Source organism: Limanda limanda, chromosome 11, assembly GCF_963576545.1.
Source record: "Limanda limanda chromosome 11, fLimLim1.1, whole genome shotgun sequence".
In the NCBI taxonomy this organism is placed as follows: domain Eukaryota; kingdom Metazoa; phylum Chordata; class Actinopteri; order Pleuronectiformes; family Pleuronectidae; genus Limanda; species Limanda limanda.
In genome coordinates this window covers 4,876,434-4,891,863 of record NC_083646.1, presented here as the reverse complement: position 1 = coordinate 4,891,863, position 15,430 = coordinate 4,876,434, and the positions used below count along the sequence as shown (strand labels likewise).

The following is a 15,430-nucleotide window of genomic DNA, read 5'->3' as shown; positions in this document are numbered from 1 at the left end:
CTGCTGCTGGCTCTGGACTCCCAGTCACGTGGCACTTAAAGCATTTCTTCCTCTTTGCTCATTCCAACTCAATGAATAAGATCTATTCCAATTAACACAGAGAAATCCCTGGTTGTTGTCTGCCTCCGCTGTGAGAGATGTTTCCCAACGTTAGAGGCAGAGCTAATTGGTCTGTCTGCGATCACCCATGAGGCCGTCGAAGGATTTAAGACTGTTTTATTTGGGGAGGGAAGAATTATAATGAAATCCTAACACGCAGAACTCATCAGATCTGGTTCTGGGAAGCAGCACGAATACAGGAAGACGCACGAATGGAAAACCAGATGTAATGTTAATGCATCTTTGTAGCAAAGCACTGGAGGTTGTCATAGGAGACACATACATATATGTTTTGTATATATTTATATATTTTGTACGTCTGTGTGATGTCGACGTTGTGTTTACACTGGCAAGAAGCTCGATATGTCCAAAAACTGTCAAGTCACCAATTCATCAAGGAATCTGTTATTTAAACTGGTCAGCAAAGCAACACAATGAGTGATTGAGCAGATATGGATTTCAGCTTAAAACCTTAAAGCGCCATCGATCCCTGTTTTTCTATTACACTGATTGTTTGACTGTTGATATTGTGAAGGTGAAGCTCGAAGCTTCAGAACACTACGGAGCAAACAGACAGTGGACAAGTCAAACATCCAGTCAGGGACTTTCTGTAACAATTCACAGGTTGTGTCCGAAATCACTCACTGATCACGACGTATGGAGTCCGCCATTTTGTAGTGGTGCGCTCATTGTTTCCCACAATGCATTGCGCTGGTGGTGGAGCGATGGAAATTGTCGTGTAAATGTAAATAGAAGCAGAGCAGCACAGCACAAAGTGTGGGAAACAAATGTATTTAATAATACATTTAAAAAAGAATTATTTAAAGGTTTTTGTTTCTACCTTTAAGTATTAATGCTAAGTGTAAAAGAAAGATTTAAAATGTTACTGTGATATTTTCCCGCGGCAAGATTATCTGCACCAAGTAGTGTCCCAAATCAGGGAAGGGTGATTTCAGACACAACCATAGACTCTATACAAAGATGGCCGACATGACAACTCCCCAAAAGTGAAGCCAAAATCTGTCTCTGTGTCGAAGTCTCCTTCAAATGCAGCAGTGACTGTAACATGGATATTTTGGCTCCTCTTGTGGATAGTGGGAGGAAGTGGGAGACACGTCGTCCATCTTTACATCCTGTCGATGCTAGAGACCAAACAAGAGCTAAAAGAAGCAGAAGGATGGAAGTGTTGGCAGCTGTTAGCCAAAACAAATTTAAAGGCAATAAAATTATACGTTGATTATTTTTGGTATATTTCTGCCCCCTAGTGGCCAAACATTTAAAGGCTATTACTACAACTCGCAGCTCTTTCAAACTTAGTGGCTTCGCTTCCCTGTTGAGGACAATGAGGATAATCAAACTAAAAGATTCTCCGGTTTCCCAGCAGCTCATCAGGATCCATCTTTACTCTTGTTCACGTGCAGCACAACGCCTCAGCTCTTCTTTCATGTCGTGAGTCAACTTCAGCGCAGGTTTCTAACACTCAACCTCAAACTTTGACCTCTTGTCTTGTGACCTCTGGTCGCCGCGCTGCCCTGCTCGGTGCTGGTGACGCCTGTTGTACATCGGCCGAGGCACTAGCATGGCTGGACCAGGGAGAGGATTCTGGGTAATAATAGTGGATGACGTGTGCTAGCGTTAATGCTATGCTACTGATTGTTTTCTGTGCCTTTCCCCCATGTTTGCATGAGAATGTATGCAGCACATGCGGTCGCCTCCAGTGCTGCGTCGTCTCACATCAAAGCTATTTATGCACTACATACAGGATGTCCTATTTTTGTGGTAATAAATTTACTTTTATATGAATTAATTGCTGTGGACTGATTTTTGCTGTGACACATTCCAAGGTTCAATAGAGACGTATTTGTCAGCGCTGCCGAGCGTCACATTCAAAGAATTCAAACTGTCGACACTTGTCATATTCTGTGACACTTCTATTTTTCTCATGGATATGGAAAACAACACAGCAGCTTGAGAAACACAACTCTGTTTGAGGCTTTTGTTTTTTATTTATTCAGATTCAAGACAGCCAGCGTCTTCATCTTCAAGCAAATTTCAAGATCAGAACGAATGAATGAGAACTAGAAACAAAACCAAAATACTTCTGGTTATATCAAAAAAGCACTGAGTTAATAAGACAAATATTCATTCTACAAAAAGTATTAAACCATCCCCCACATATCATCATTGCAGTGCAATTTATCCCAAGTTGTAAGTTCCAATCCCATTTTCCTAGTTTCAACAAGCAAAGCTTCCCTGAGAACACCCCCACAAAGCAGCTCATGTAGATTAAAACAGTTTATGAAGCAGCACTCATTCACTTTGCAAATTCTCTCTTCAGTTTCAGTTAAAAGTAGCCCGGCGGCTGAAAAGACACTCGAAGGGATGCTTTCATTTCCAAAGCTCTGTTTCAAGGCTGGATCTTTGTTAGTTCTTGCTAAATGTGACGCACTTCGAGGGTTTTGTGTTTTTCAAAATGAACATCGTAGTTCCCAGAGAACCCATCTGATTGGTTCCTTCTCCTCCTCCAGTGTAGCAGCATTTTATACAACAGATTAAAATCATTCTGAACAAGTTAAATGTTTTTTGTGACTTAAAAGCTCCTTATTATGAATCAGTCCATACTAAGATGTTTTAGCATGATTGGCTCTTAATAAATTACCCAAATGTTTTTTAATTTTGTTTGTAGTCATGAATATTTAATGTTATAGAGACATTATGAAACTGTAAATGCCAGCTTCTGCTTCAGAACTAAGAAAACCTCATTCATAATCCCATCAACATGTGTGATTACACACATAGTACAAACCAAGCCTCCGACTAGAAACTTTCTCATCAGTGTTGTGTGTGGCTTGATTCAGGTGAGTTAAGATAATAACAGTAGTTTTCATCTTTATCGTTAAACATTCAATATTTGTTGTTAGTTGCCTTTAACAAAACAACACTTTCCATAAACCCACATAATCGTGGGATGAACATATTAGCGGGACTGTGTGTAGTTCAGACACGTCTCTAATAAGAGCAGAACAGAGACAACTGAACGCTGTGGAACATTTGAAAGCAACAAGTTTAAAAATGACTTCAGACGAGAGGATATGGATGGAACCAATCGATGACGACACAAGAACCAGGTCTGTGCTGCTCGTATTTACTGAATAATCGTCTTTGAACTGTTAGAATATCAAAGTTTTTAGTTTTCTTATGGTAACTGATTTGTCTTTGAATATGAAAACTAAATCCCAGGAGCAGGCGTCATTTTTCACAGAAACTGATGAAAGAAATGTGGAATGAGAGGCTGCAGAAGTAACATTTTCCAACTACAACATTTTTTGATCTCTTTCTCCTAAAAGCCCTCGTGAGATGCATCATAGTGGGCGTTTCCTCACGCCCACCTGAGCCCCCCCGTCTCCAGCCGGGCACGGGATGCTGGCTCCTCCACAGTCCTCACACTGTAAAGCTGCTGTCCGGTAAGCCTTCCACACCACAGGGTTCCGCAGACACACGGTGCCTCCCCCCCGCTTCTCCTCCGCCTCGTTCCGGTTGATGTCTCCAACGCACACCCAGCCTCCCCCGACGCCCCCCCCGGCTGCCTGGGTACTGACGGCCCACTTGGAGTGGTCCTGGCTGGCCTTGAACGTGAACCTCTGGCCCGGGCTGAGGAGCTCGATGTCCAGGACCTTCCAGCCCAGCGAGCAGTCGGAGGGGAGGATGCCCCTGGAGCGGATCCAGAACTGGACCAGGAGGTTGGACTGGAGCCTCGGGGCCACCCAGGAGTGGTACAGGTCTGACAAAACAGAGGTTTTATATCAGTTAAGGCAACATAAAAACTGCGAAAAGTAGATAAAAGATATCAGAGAATTAGAATATCCCAAATTAGACATTGTCATGAAACACTCGTCTATTTATATCAGCACTACAGCCGAACGTGAAGCTGAAACAAGGTGAACTGAACTTCTCTAAGTTGTACCATTGTTAAAAGAGGCTCCTTTGGCAAAGCTGAGGAAGTCGTCTCCACCCTTTGAGGTCAAGGTCACGCTGCGGTTGGACACAGGTTGGACGTGTGGGAAGATGTGACGGGACAGATGCTTCTTCCCACAGAGGTCAGCCAGCGAAGGCACCAGGGACGCCAAGGACGCTGGGACATCACAGTCGTACACGTGAGGCTGATTGATCTGCAGCTGCTCGCCTGGGGTGCAAAACAAATTAGATTTAAGGAAGACGCTGCTACAAGAATCTGTTAAGTACAGTTAATAGATAGCTCTGTACTGGTGACACTGGTTTAGAAGTGTATGGACAAATGACTGTAGCACTGCAGATAAAATGCACATTGCACATAAGTGGAAACAATATGTTCACCGTCTTCTTTGCCTAATAAAATTCTCCTTGTATGATTTGTAATGTAAAACCAGCAGTGATACAAAGAGGCCTAGAGGAAAACGACATATCCTAATGTTCTCTTGACTGAAGAGTAACTCGTGTCAATGCCCGGTTTTCTAGTCAGTTATTGGGCAGGATTAGAAATCACAGCTACAGTTAACACTGCAGTTAATAACAATATTACAATAAGTTGTTCCTTTGTTGGCATTCTCCTGCTAAACACAAACCAGTACACGATTGTGGTGGCAGCACTTCACTAATTTGTCCTCAACACATTATGCACTTCAGAGTCAATTAGAGCTACAGCTGATGATTACTTTTCATTGTTATCTAATCACTTCATTATTTCCTAATTAAATGACTCATCTTTTGCTCTATAACATGTCGGTGAGCGTTCACTTATGTGCACCACAGCTCATGACTGACAGTTTGTATTGGCGGCCAACAGATCACATCTCCAATTTATTCAATTTCAAATAGGTATAAAACACAGAGAAGCAGCAAATCCTCACATTTGAGAAGCTGAAACCGGAGAATGTTTATTATTTTTTAGACACAATAGCTGGAGGCATTGCCCTGAAATTTTGTATGAACATCATGATCGCCACAGGATGTGTTCTGCTGACCTTGGTGAGCTCCTGACTTTTCTCCTCCTGACCCACAACTGTGAAATGCCTCAACAGATACTCTAGTCACAATATTGGTATTCTATCAAAGTATTAAACTACATTTTCTTTTAACGTTTTAGTCCTCGTATCATACATAGGCAGTATTCATGATCCCAGGAGTGTTAAATCACAGGTTTTGGATTCATTAATGTGCAAATTCATGCTGCAAGGTGCTCAGGATGAAACATGACCAGGCTGCAGTCACCTTCTGCCGCCCGACAGCGTGTTTATGCGCCGTGTGTTCCACGACGCCACGGAAACTGTCACACTCTCCACATCCCAGCTGGAGAGGCGAGAATCTGACGGAGCGAGTGCCTGCCGCAGTGTGAGGGCCAATATCTCTATGGTAACAAACCTCAATCTAATTACATTACCCCCGGCACTGCTATAGCAACTGTGCCAACTGCCGGCGCTGCCAGGGAGCTGCAGAGGCAGCGCGGTGACATGGTGATGACACCTGTTTACGCTGATTGTCTTGGACGGGGACGGTTGCTGTTGTGTCGATACCTGACTGGATTATCAAGTGCGACAATAAGGCGACGCGAGAAATCCATCTCAAAACGAGACAGCTTGAATAAATAATGATTTCATACCTACACTGAAAACACAACTTGTGATTCAATAACCTTGGAAACAGAGGAAACTAAAACCACTTGAATGTGTTGAAGCTTCTTTTTTATCTGAAGAGCACTTAAAGGCAGAGTAATGAAACCAATCAGGAGGCGAGGAACTGAATGCAGGATTGAGAGAGATTGTGTGGCAAGAGGTGACATGATTGGCTCATGATTGGCTCATGTATATAAATGATAAGAAAGCTTAATGGATGAACAACAGCAAAACCACATTATGTGCCTATCTATTGGAGAGGCGGTGGACTAGTGGCAGAAACTTGGAATACTGGCAGAAAAAGGTCTCTGGTTCGATGCTGGTTCGACTCCACGGAGTTTCAACAAAAACTTACCTGGATGGAATAACAACAAAAGACGAACCTGGATCTGTCCAAAAAATCTAAAGACTATTCTCCCTACCCTGTCTAGTGCCCCTGAGCAAGGCACCTTACTCCCCGAACATCTGCTCCCCGGGCGCCGTACATGGCTGCCCACTGCTCTGTGTGTCCTGCACCAGATGGACAAATTTCCCTCAAATGCATGAGTGGGTCTGTGCATTAATGTGTGGATAAATAAAATGTATCTTATCTTATATCTATAATCTTATATAAAAATGGCAGAATTTTAAACCTTATAACTAAACGATATTTTAATTTGCTGCACAACAATGAAATACTGATTTTTCCAGCGATGAATTCAAAAATGAACTCTTCTTTTCCTTGTTAAGTAAAGCAAGTCTGAATTATGTAAAAGTGGACAAGAGGCAGAGCAGGAATCTTCGTTAGCCGCCTGGTTATAAATCTGATGTGATAACAGCCTCTTTATAAAAGCTTCATCTGTACTAAAAGTCCAGAGAGGAGGATTCCAGTCTTACCGATGGTCTGGAAGCGGTCGAGCGGGAAGGTAACGCAGATGAAGTTTTGTCCGTTGTTCACGCCGCTGTCGGGGTAGTAGAACTCTCCCGCCTTTCGTACAGGGGGGAAGTGAGGGGTACTGTGGACCAACCAGAAGCCCTGGTTCTTATCCAGCAGCACAACACCTGAGGAGCAGAGACATTAGACATGTCAGTTAATGCATCTTCCTCCCGGTAGTGAGTAAATTAGTACACAAACAATTAGGGATAGAAGAAAGAAGTGTGATTGTTAAAATGCACAGGTATTGGTTATATACTCTGTATCTGCAGATACACAAAGTCTAGGTATTGGAATCCGGAAGGGAAACTGGCATGGGAACATTGGTCGTGCTTATTTCCTGATTTTGACTAACAAATCTTCAGCGGCTTGTCTGGGCTGTGAGAGCGTTGGAGTCGGACTGTTCTGGTTTTCACCTTTCGTGTGCCCGCCTGCGTTCCCGCTGTTGTCTTTCCATCTGCCACCAAGGTTCTTAGTCGGGCTCTGGTCGTTGTAGAGGACATACGCTACCTCTGTGTTCTGTGGAGAGGACAGAGATTTGTTCCTTTTAGCTGAAATTAAAAAACATTGTACTTGGACACAAGCTTGAAAAAAAGGGGAAGAATAACACTTGGGCTGGAATCAAAAAATAAACTTGTGGTTTTGTATCTAGTGGTTGAAACTGTTATATTATGGTTTCCACAGCTGCAGCGAGAAAGACTGGATGAAAATAAAGTTATTATTCTCAGTTTCTGATTCTGATCCACTGTAATAATAACAGGGGGATTTAACAGAGAAACAAGTCGGTCTATGACTGCAGGCAAAAAAACAGAAGTGGGTTAAAAAATAAAGAACATCTGCTTTTGATATTCTGCTGATGTCTGGGAGATGTTTTGTGTATTTACTGCTCGTGTTGCTTAGGAAAATGCTGTGAGCCAACAAATAATACTATAGTGACGGTAAAAGGAATCTAATATTATCACAGTCATTTTTTTAAATACCATTTCACATTCCTTTATCATGTTTACTAATCAAATAATAAGGAACTGGAAACTGTCAAGTCATTTTAGAAAGCATCTGTCTTTCTCACTTTCATAGCGGTGATTTCCTGGAACATAAACTTCTATGCTGATGAAAACAAGAAATGAAAGTATTGAATTTGTTACAGCAGATAGAAGCCGACCTTTCCCTGTGAGTAGAGCTGTCCGACCGTCCGGCCCAAGGCTCCCGTCGTGTCGTTCACTGTCCCCTTCCCGTCGGCCCACCCGTCACTCCCTTTGTCCAGCAGTAAATACAGTTCCCCCCTCGTGGGAGATTCCCCCTTGGGTTGTTTAGGCAGCTTGTACAGATAGAACCTAACTCGGAGAGAAAGACAGGGAGAGGGAGACATTTGGAGGATTTACATGTTGGAACGTCTTTCATTGCTGCATGTCTGAACCCTGTAAATTGAGTTTCAAATTGCCATTTCATCTTTATAGGAGTTTGAAGGATTTCTGACACGTAACTGTGCTCATGTGAAAGCTTGTTTTGTGCAGGACTGTAAATAATGAATTACCAGTCGACAGCTTCTCCATTGTCATTGTAGCAGCTGATTGGTGAGCTGCCACCCTCTACTGGCCCGAAGAAGATCAGCATGGACAGGAACAGAAACATCTGGAGAAAAAGACTGAAATTAACAAAATTACGTGGGTGTTGTGTGTGAATTAACCTTTAGCTTCACCTTTTTTCAAGTCTATTGGAAGACGATACAGAATGTACGTTACTGGTTTCTCTTGTTTATACCGGCTGAAGACAGATTCCAGAAACAGATGTTAGGGATGAGGAACAAATATCCACAGTATTTGTTTTGTGCAGAAGTGCAATGTGAAGTTACTCTGAAGGTAACATATGGTTTCAGCTCTCGGGCAGAAGTGGGCATCTTTCAGCCACAACTTCCCTCTTTGGTCTCAGGAACTTTGTCTCTGCTTTATTTGTCCAATTCTGACTTTTAATAGACTGAGATTAACTTCAGCTGATTTTTGAGGCCAGTGTGAACTATAATAACTGTGCACATATTTGTTAAAGGTGCATTTATTTAAGGTAAACATAAGAAAGAAATTGTGAACACACCCTTTAAAACCTAGAAGACTTGGTTTGTAGTATTCTCTTAACTTTAAGCATTTTTACACTACTGTAATAATTTTAAGGATTTTTACACCATTTATTACAAAGCTCTAATTAGACAGAACAGAATATTAAATAGCAAGTTACGTTCTCCAGCCAGGTCTAAGGTGAACATTGTAAAAATGTGTTATTATTATATTAAACTTGTCTTTTGAATAGCTCCTTATAATAACTGTTGTAAAATACATGAGTTAACACTTAAAATATATTTACATATCTGTTTAAATCTACTCTATAATAAGTTATAAGTTATAACTGTTTAGGAAAGTCTTTACTTGTGTAAAAGTTGATTAATTGTTGGGATTTATTAATGTAATATTTATTAATGTATACAATTATTTGTATTATTGTATTATTAAAATATGTAATGGAGTAAAATAAAACTCTACTTTGCCTCTGAGGTGTAGTGAAGTAAATTAACTTAAAGTTAGAACTTGAATAAAGAACTTCTCTTCAAGTTTTAGTGAAATAAATCCATTAAACTAAAAACATATCCAGAACTTGAATAAATCTCCAGATCCTGATGCATCGTCACAACCTGTGGAACCACGAAGGGAAACTAAAGCATCGCGGGTGAAAGTTTAAAGTGAGTAATTTAAATCTCACCTCCGACTCAACGACGTGTTTCCTCCTCAGTCTCTTTCTCCTGTTTTCAGAATGAAAAGAATCTGTTTACAAACCTGAGATTTCAGCAAGTTTCATCTTCGGCCACATCCGGGTTTTTAGACCCGAGTAGGATGAGACAGTGACGTAGGGATAACAACAGGCTAGCTGACAACAAGCTATCTAACAACAAGCTGGCTAACAACAAACTAGCTGACAACAAGCTAACAGCCACAACAACAGTTACAATAGAAAATACACAATAAAGTGAGCGGAGGAGTTTGTACAACAACAGGGAATCGTGTTAGTAACAAATGACGGAGAAGATGTTGTGTTTAGCATTTTTGCTAACCCGGAAATGCCCTCGCTTGTGTCTCATCCTTGTATAAAACACCGAGGATTCAGTCAGGTGGTCGGTGACGTCACCCAGTGGGCGCGGCCGTGTTTTCAAGCAACAAATATAATTTAATAAAATGAAGAATAGCTAAATAGAATATCTAAATATAATATAATATAATAAAATGTAAGGTAATATAATAAAATATAATATAATATAATATAATATAACATAATATAATAATAATTCACTTGACAAACTCCTTGTTAATTAAACCTTTGCATTAGGTTTCATCTTTATTTGTCTTATTATACAAGTTAACACAGGGTCAACAGTACAATGAAAGATATTGGGCAAGAAGAAACCGGTCAGCTCAGCAGTGCGATAGTTAAATTAAAAGAAAAGCAAAGTAGAAAGAACACAAAGATATTAATACAATACAAAACCAAATCTATATACATGCAAACTTTAACTGTATGGAGTGTGTGTGAAAAGTTACTGCACATTTTTATGTATAATTATTGAACAAATAATGTACATTTTCCACATTAGAAGTGAAACTTAACCTGATTAGAAATTCAACCTGCAAATTGTTTATTCCAGTTTCACCTTTAATCAATTTTAGATAAATAAAAAACAGTGGTTTCTTTATTGTCGCATGCTTTTCTTCTTCTCACCCTCCGCCCCTCTCCTTTGTCGACAGGTTCACTGCCTCTCATCTTACTGGATGATTGGGAGCAGACATTAAAGTAGGTCACGTGACAAAAACAAGGCTATAAAGGTTTTTGACATATTAATTGCTCACCCTTATTTATTTAACTACTTTAAATAATTAATCAAAAGGTAATCACCTGGGCGTCCTGCTCCATATCACCACCTTTATATCTTAACCCACATTTCCTGTCTGTCTTCACTGTGCATTAAAATGCCCATTCAAAATAAAGAAAATTAACTGATTCCTCTGAGCTCACTTCAGACAAGAGGAGGTCACAGGAGGCCACTTCTGCCCGGTGACACAGACCTGGTTGTTGCATGTGTGAAATTGTGCAAGTTAGTTATTAAGCCTTTAAAAACAGGAAGATGGATCGTGAAGCAAAAACAAGCAGCGTTATCGACTGTGAACTTCACAGTTAGTGATATATTAAAGTCAACGGTGGCTTGACAAAGTCCCCTTGTCTATATTAATCCTACAAAATACACACCTTATAATAAGTTTTTACAGCTACTTCCCTGATTGTAAAGTTGTCATTCTGTCCCTGCATGTATCTGCTTAAATAAATAGTTACTGTTTGCCTCTGGGATCAGTCGTGTAAACAAAAATCAGGAAGTTTGAGATAACAACTTGTTTTTAGTCCATTTATTCTGTTAAAAATTAACACATTTATCTTTTACTCCTCATTTGTTAACACCTGTAAATTGGACAAGACAAGCACCTTTGTTTAAGTGTGAATGTTTTGATGTATCTGCATCAGGATGTTTGCGAAAGATTAAACCGGATCTAGTTTGTGAATGATTATGATTAATGATAAAAAAAATTACAAAGCAGGTTTCTCACCTCGGTTTTAGAGTTAGCGTCACTGCTTGCAGTAGAGGAGTTACAAAAATAAGATAAAAATGAAAGAGCACATGCTCTAATGATCAAATGATATCCTCATAGAAGTGTGTGCTAGATCTCTTTTTGACAAATTAAAAAAAAGTTGGCTCAGGTACATTTCTGTTAATCATTGGAGGAGAATCATCCTTATGCTTTGAAGCCCTGTGCGGCCTTGGAGCTTTTATCTCCTTCACACAACTGCTCCTTTTATATCGTCTGTACAAAAAAGGAGAACAAACTGAGATCAGTAGACTGCCTCCTCCACATCGAGAACAGGAACACACACGCAGAACCTTTCAGCCACTCGCTGCAGACTCTCAACACAATGCGAAGTTTGTCCAAAAGAAAGCATATCTGCTGAATGAAAAAACTCACAATCTCATCGGCGAACATTGCTCAAGCGTTTTTGTTCTCAACAGTTTTAACACTGATAAAACACAATCAAGAGGACTAGTAATTCCCTAAAACACAGCATCATCAGGGTCAACAAACACCGCTCTTTTAACAGGAAGTCTGACTAAAAAGGCTACAATACTGGAATGGCAGCAACCGTAGCCACAGTCTTTTTGTTTTCCATCTCAGGTTTCCAGCATGAGCGGTAGTTCAGTCCTCTGCTCTTCCATGCGTCCACCCTGGACCCTCAGGAGCAAGGAGAAGAAGTCCTCATCGTCCATGGGACCTGGAGCTCTGCTGCGCTGGTCCTCCAGTCTGCCCTGGTTCTGTGGTTGGAAGGGAAACATGACAGTGAAAGCCTGAAATTATATATAAAAATAAAAAATCTCTTCTTAAGTTGTCCCGATACACAAGTCTACCAGGAGTGTCGACTTGAGAATCTGAAAACCTCTTCTAACGTGATAAAAGCATTGAAACAATCCAGTTCTGTTTGCTTACTTGGGTGGTGAGAATCATATTATACAGATCCTCTTTGGGCACAGGAACTGGCGCGGGCTTTCTCGCAAAAGACAGTTGCTTTATGCTGCCTCTGAAAGTCCTGGCTTTTGGTTTTGGCGGCCGCGACCTTTCCAGCTGCGCCCTCTGGTCATCGAGGCGGCGGGCTTGAGCGGTGGCCACCTGCTCGAAAAACTCCTCTGTCTGCAGGGAAGTCATGGACGAAAAGACGACTGGGGAGAAATGAGAGAAAGGAGATTTGGATGGTCGGACAGCAGGAGACTTTAAATGGTCTGTGGTTCCGAAAAGACATGAAAACATGGTGAAGCTGAACAAAACATTCTTGAGTCACGTTGTAGTTTTGTGTTGTTTCAGCGTGAGTCATCAACACGACATGGGAACGAACAAATACAACAGCTGTGTTGGTTTCATCAATTTACTACCAAAAAAAAAGAGAAAGTGCTCTCACCTCTGTGGGCTGGTTTGGTTGTGCTGGGCACCGAGTGGCACCTCCGCCGCCCGAGCCCACCCTCCAGCATGAAGGAGCAGCGCTGGTCATTGAGCCGCCGCCCCTCCTGAAGGGTGCAGAGCAGCTCGTACAGGGAATCAGGGAAGTCAGGAGTTAACAGGTGAGCCTGGAAATAAATGTGGGTTAGTGGCAGGAGAAAAAGTTAAAAAATAAAGAAGAATGAGGGCGGGAGGAAAGGGTTTCTCAGTAAGTGGCACAGACTGTTGTTGGCAAAGCAAAAGAATTCACTTGACTCCTACGTACTCCCACATGCTCAGTAGCAAAATGATACCTGCTGTTTTTCCACCACAACATTGTTTTTCTTTTTAGAGTACATGGTGGCTGGTGGTAAAGTCAAGCACATTGCTTTCTGTTCACTGCATGAACCGCTGAGTGAGTTACTAATAGAGGCAATCTCAGGGCAGGAGTTACAACACAGAAAGTTACAAACCTCTTTTGAATCCTCGTCTCGGCTCCGTGTCCCTTTGGGTTGTTGCTTGGACACGTTTGACCTCTTGAAGTCCAGTTCAGGGTCATTTGGTTTATCTCCTTCCTCCGTCACACCAGGTTTCTCGGATTTGTCATGAATCCTCATCACTTCGGCTGATTTCGCTTCCCTTCTCAGTCCATTATTCATGTTCTCAGTTTCTTCCCGTTTGACCTCTCCCTCCCCTCCTGTCTGGTCAGCCTCTGTGTTGCTGTGCAGTTTCCCCGAGCTCTGCTCTTCTAAACACATTTTGCTCACTACGACTTCTTCATTCTTGTCCTCTCCCGTGTGCTCCTCTTCCTCTCTCAGAGCCAACTCTGCACTGGAGCCCGGAGCGATTTCAGCGCCTTTTCCAGCGACACCCTCAGTTATGTCTCCTTCTTCGGTGATGACGAGCGGACACGGCAGCCCCTCTTCGGCCATTTCAGCTTTGGTCACGGTGAAGTCTTTTAATCTCCCTGTCAAACGCTGGCAAGTAAAACACAAAGAAACAGAGGTTGGGGTCAAATAATTGGGGTCAAAGACTCACTGTAAATCCGTCTGAGAAAAATAAATCAACAAATCACTAAATATAACAACACTGAAGTGACTTTACATGACCGTAGCTTTGGAGAAGCTGTGCCTTTGTCTTGCAAGGAAATTCACAAGAAACGAGTTTGGCAGGTTCCAGCTTGTTGACTACTTGTGTTTTAGCCGAAAATCCGACCTCAAGTAGTATATTCCTGTTACCTGTGTCAACAACAGTGTGTGAGACAATGTGACCGGAGACTTCCAGTCACTGACCGAGGATTTCTGTATATTTTTACCAAGCATTTCACTCTAAATCTTGTTGACACTTGTATTCCCACATTCTTTTGCCCCCAAAAGGTTTGTGAACCAACACAGCCAGGATTCTGTAAGTTCATTCCTACCTGTTTTTTGAAAAATGTGTCCGTTCAAAGCATCATCTCTTGAAGTCACAACAGACAGAGCACAGCATTGTTGACCTGAGCCGTGCCAAAGTCTGTTTGAAGAAGAGAGTATGAAGCGTTTCACACGCCGACGTGACAAGCTCTCGCCCTGTGTGTCTGCTCTTTCCACCTTCACTCTGTCGACTCCTCTCTTCCTGTTCCTCTTACCAAAGCCCACCCCTATTTGGCCCCCTGGCAAGTCATGCTAATGTGAATTATCCCCACTAAAAGCAGAACAAATCTCCTCTGTGTGTTTGAATAGCCTACGTACGGTACAGAGCAACGTTTGTTTAAATCATTTGAGATGACGTTAAAGCTGTGAGAGCAGCTTTGAGCAGTTGCTGCTTTTTTTTTCTTTTTTTTTTTTACTGCTGCTCACTTGATTATGTCAGACCTGAGTGGAACGTGTTGAAACAGGCGCACAGTTTTCTGATGGGGTTGTGGTTTTGGCTCACATCCTGTTGACTTGTAGCTAAAAGGAGAAGTTGACTCAAACCAGTTAGAGAAGCTGCCGAAGTGAGATTATCACTTTAAACCTGAGAAATTAATTTAAGGCAGGTGCTAGTTTCCACCATAGACTGTTTATGGTTTCAACATGAGGATCTGTGGACGTGCTTGTGCCCAGAGGACATGATCCCTGTTATAGATGGATGGATAGATAGATAGATAGATAGATAGATAGATAGATAGATAGATAGATAGATAGATAGATAGATAGATAGATAGATAGATAGATAGATAGATAGATAGATAGATAGATAGATAGATAGATAGATAGATATACAGACGCATAGATAGATAGATAGATAGATAGATAGATAGATAGACAGACAGACAGACAGACAGACAGACAGACAGACAGACAGACAGACAGACAGACAGACAGACAGACAGACAGACAGACAGACAGACAGACAGACAGACAGACAGACAGACAGACAGACAGACAGACAGACAGACAGACAGACAGACAGACAGACAGACAGATAGATAGATAGATAGATAGATAGATAGATAGATAGATAGATAGATAGATAGATAGATAGATAGATAAACAGATAGATAGATAGATAGATAGATAGATAGATAGATAGATAGATAGATAGATAGATAGATAGATAGATAGATAGATAGATAGATAGATATACAGACGCATAGATAGATAGATAGATAGATAGATAGATAGATAGATAGATAGATAGATAGATAGATAGATAGATAGATAGATATACAGACAGACAGACAGACAGACAGACAGACA

At 41.4% G+C, this 15,430-nt stretch overlaps 2 protein-coding genes across 5 annotated transcripts; both read right to left on the bottom strand.

Moving 5' to 3' along the window:
- Positions 1–2,081: 2,081 nt before the first annotated feature.
- dnase2 (deoxyribonuclease II, lysosomal) lies at positions 2,082–9,804 on the bottom strand. 4 transcript variants are annotated; one of them, XM_061080624.1, is made up of 8 exons: positions 9,758–9,804; positions 9,409–9,448; positions 8,195–8,305; positions 7,823–7,994; positions 7,077–7,179; positions 6,624–6,788; positions 4,064–4,282; positions 2,082–3,880 (listed from the first exon to the last, which is right to left on the bottom strand). In XM_061080624.1, exons 3-8 carry the CDS (start codon positions 8,290–8,292, stop codon positions 3,462–3,464), a joined length of 1,176 nt encoding a protein of 391 aa, XP_060936607.1. In that variant the 5' UTR covers positions 8,293–8,305; positions 9,409–9,448; positions 9,758–9,804; the 3' UTR covers positions 2,082–3,461. The 4 variants fall into 4 exon arrangements, with proteins under 4 accessions (XP_060936607.1, XP_060936606.1, XP_060936608.1 ...); XM_061080623.1 differs by having other exon boundaries at positions 8,195–8,292; XM_061080625.1 differs by lacking the exons at positions 9,409–9,448; positions 9,758–9,804 and adding an exon at positions 9,483–9,737 and having other exon boundaries at positions 8,195–8,292.
- A 2,110-nt stretch (positions 9,805–11,914) lies between these two features.
- On the bottom strand, positions 11,915–14,427 carry LOC133013850 (uncharacterized). Its single transcript, XM_061080936.1, has 5 exons — positions 14,131–14,427; positions 13,184–13,687; positions 12,694–12,859; positions 12,228–12,457; positions 11,915–12,055 (listed from the first exon to the last, which is right to left on the bottom strand). Exons 2-5 carry the CDS (start codon positions 13,640–13,642, stop codon positions 11,915–11,917), a joined length of 996 nt encoding a protein of 331 aa, XP_060936919.1. The 5' UTR covers positions 13,643–13,687; positions 14,131–14,427.
- Positions 14,428–15,430: the final 1,003 nt, after the last annotated feature.

What these genes read in the sequence shown, in the direction of transcription:
- dnase2 (XM_061080624.1), bottom strand. Translation starts at nt 8,292, where the DNA reads ATGTTTCTGTTCCTGTCCATGCTGATCTTCTTCGGGCCAGTAGAGGGT. An exon ending in AATGGAGAAGCTGTCGACTG is followed by an intron (nt 7,995 to 8,194) that starts GTAATTCATTAT and finishes TCTCCGAGTTAG; the next exon opens with GTTCTATCTGTACAAGCTGC. An exon ending in CGACCGCTTCCAGACCATCG is followed by an intron (nt 4,283 to 6,623) that starts GTAAGACTGGAA and finishes TTTGCACCCCAG; the next exon opens with GCGAGCAGCTGCAGATCAAT.
- LOC133013850 (XM_061080936.1), bottom strand. Translation starts at nt 13,642, where the DNA reads ATGGCCGAAGAGGGGCTGCCGTGTCCGCTCGTCATCACCGAAGAAGGA. An exon ending in GAGACGAGGATTCAAAAGAG is followed by an intron (nt 12,860 to 13,183) that starts GTTTGTAACTTT and finishes ATTTATTTCCAG; the next exon opens with GCTCACCTGTTAACTCCTGA. An exon ending in AACCAAACCAGCCCACAGAG is followed by an intron (nt 12,458 to 12,693) that starts GTGAGAGCACTT and finishes ATTTCTCCCCAG; the next exon opens with TCGTCTTTTCGTCCATGACT.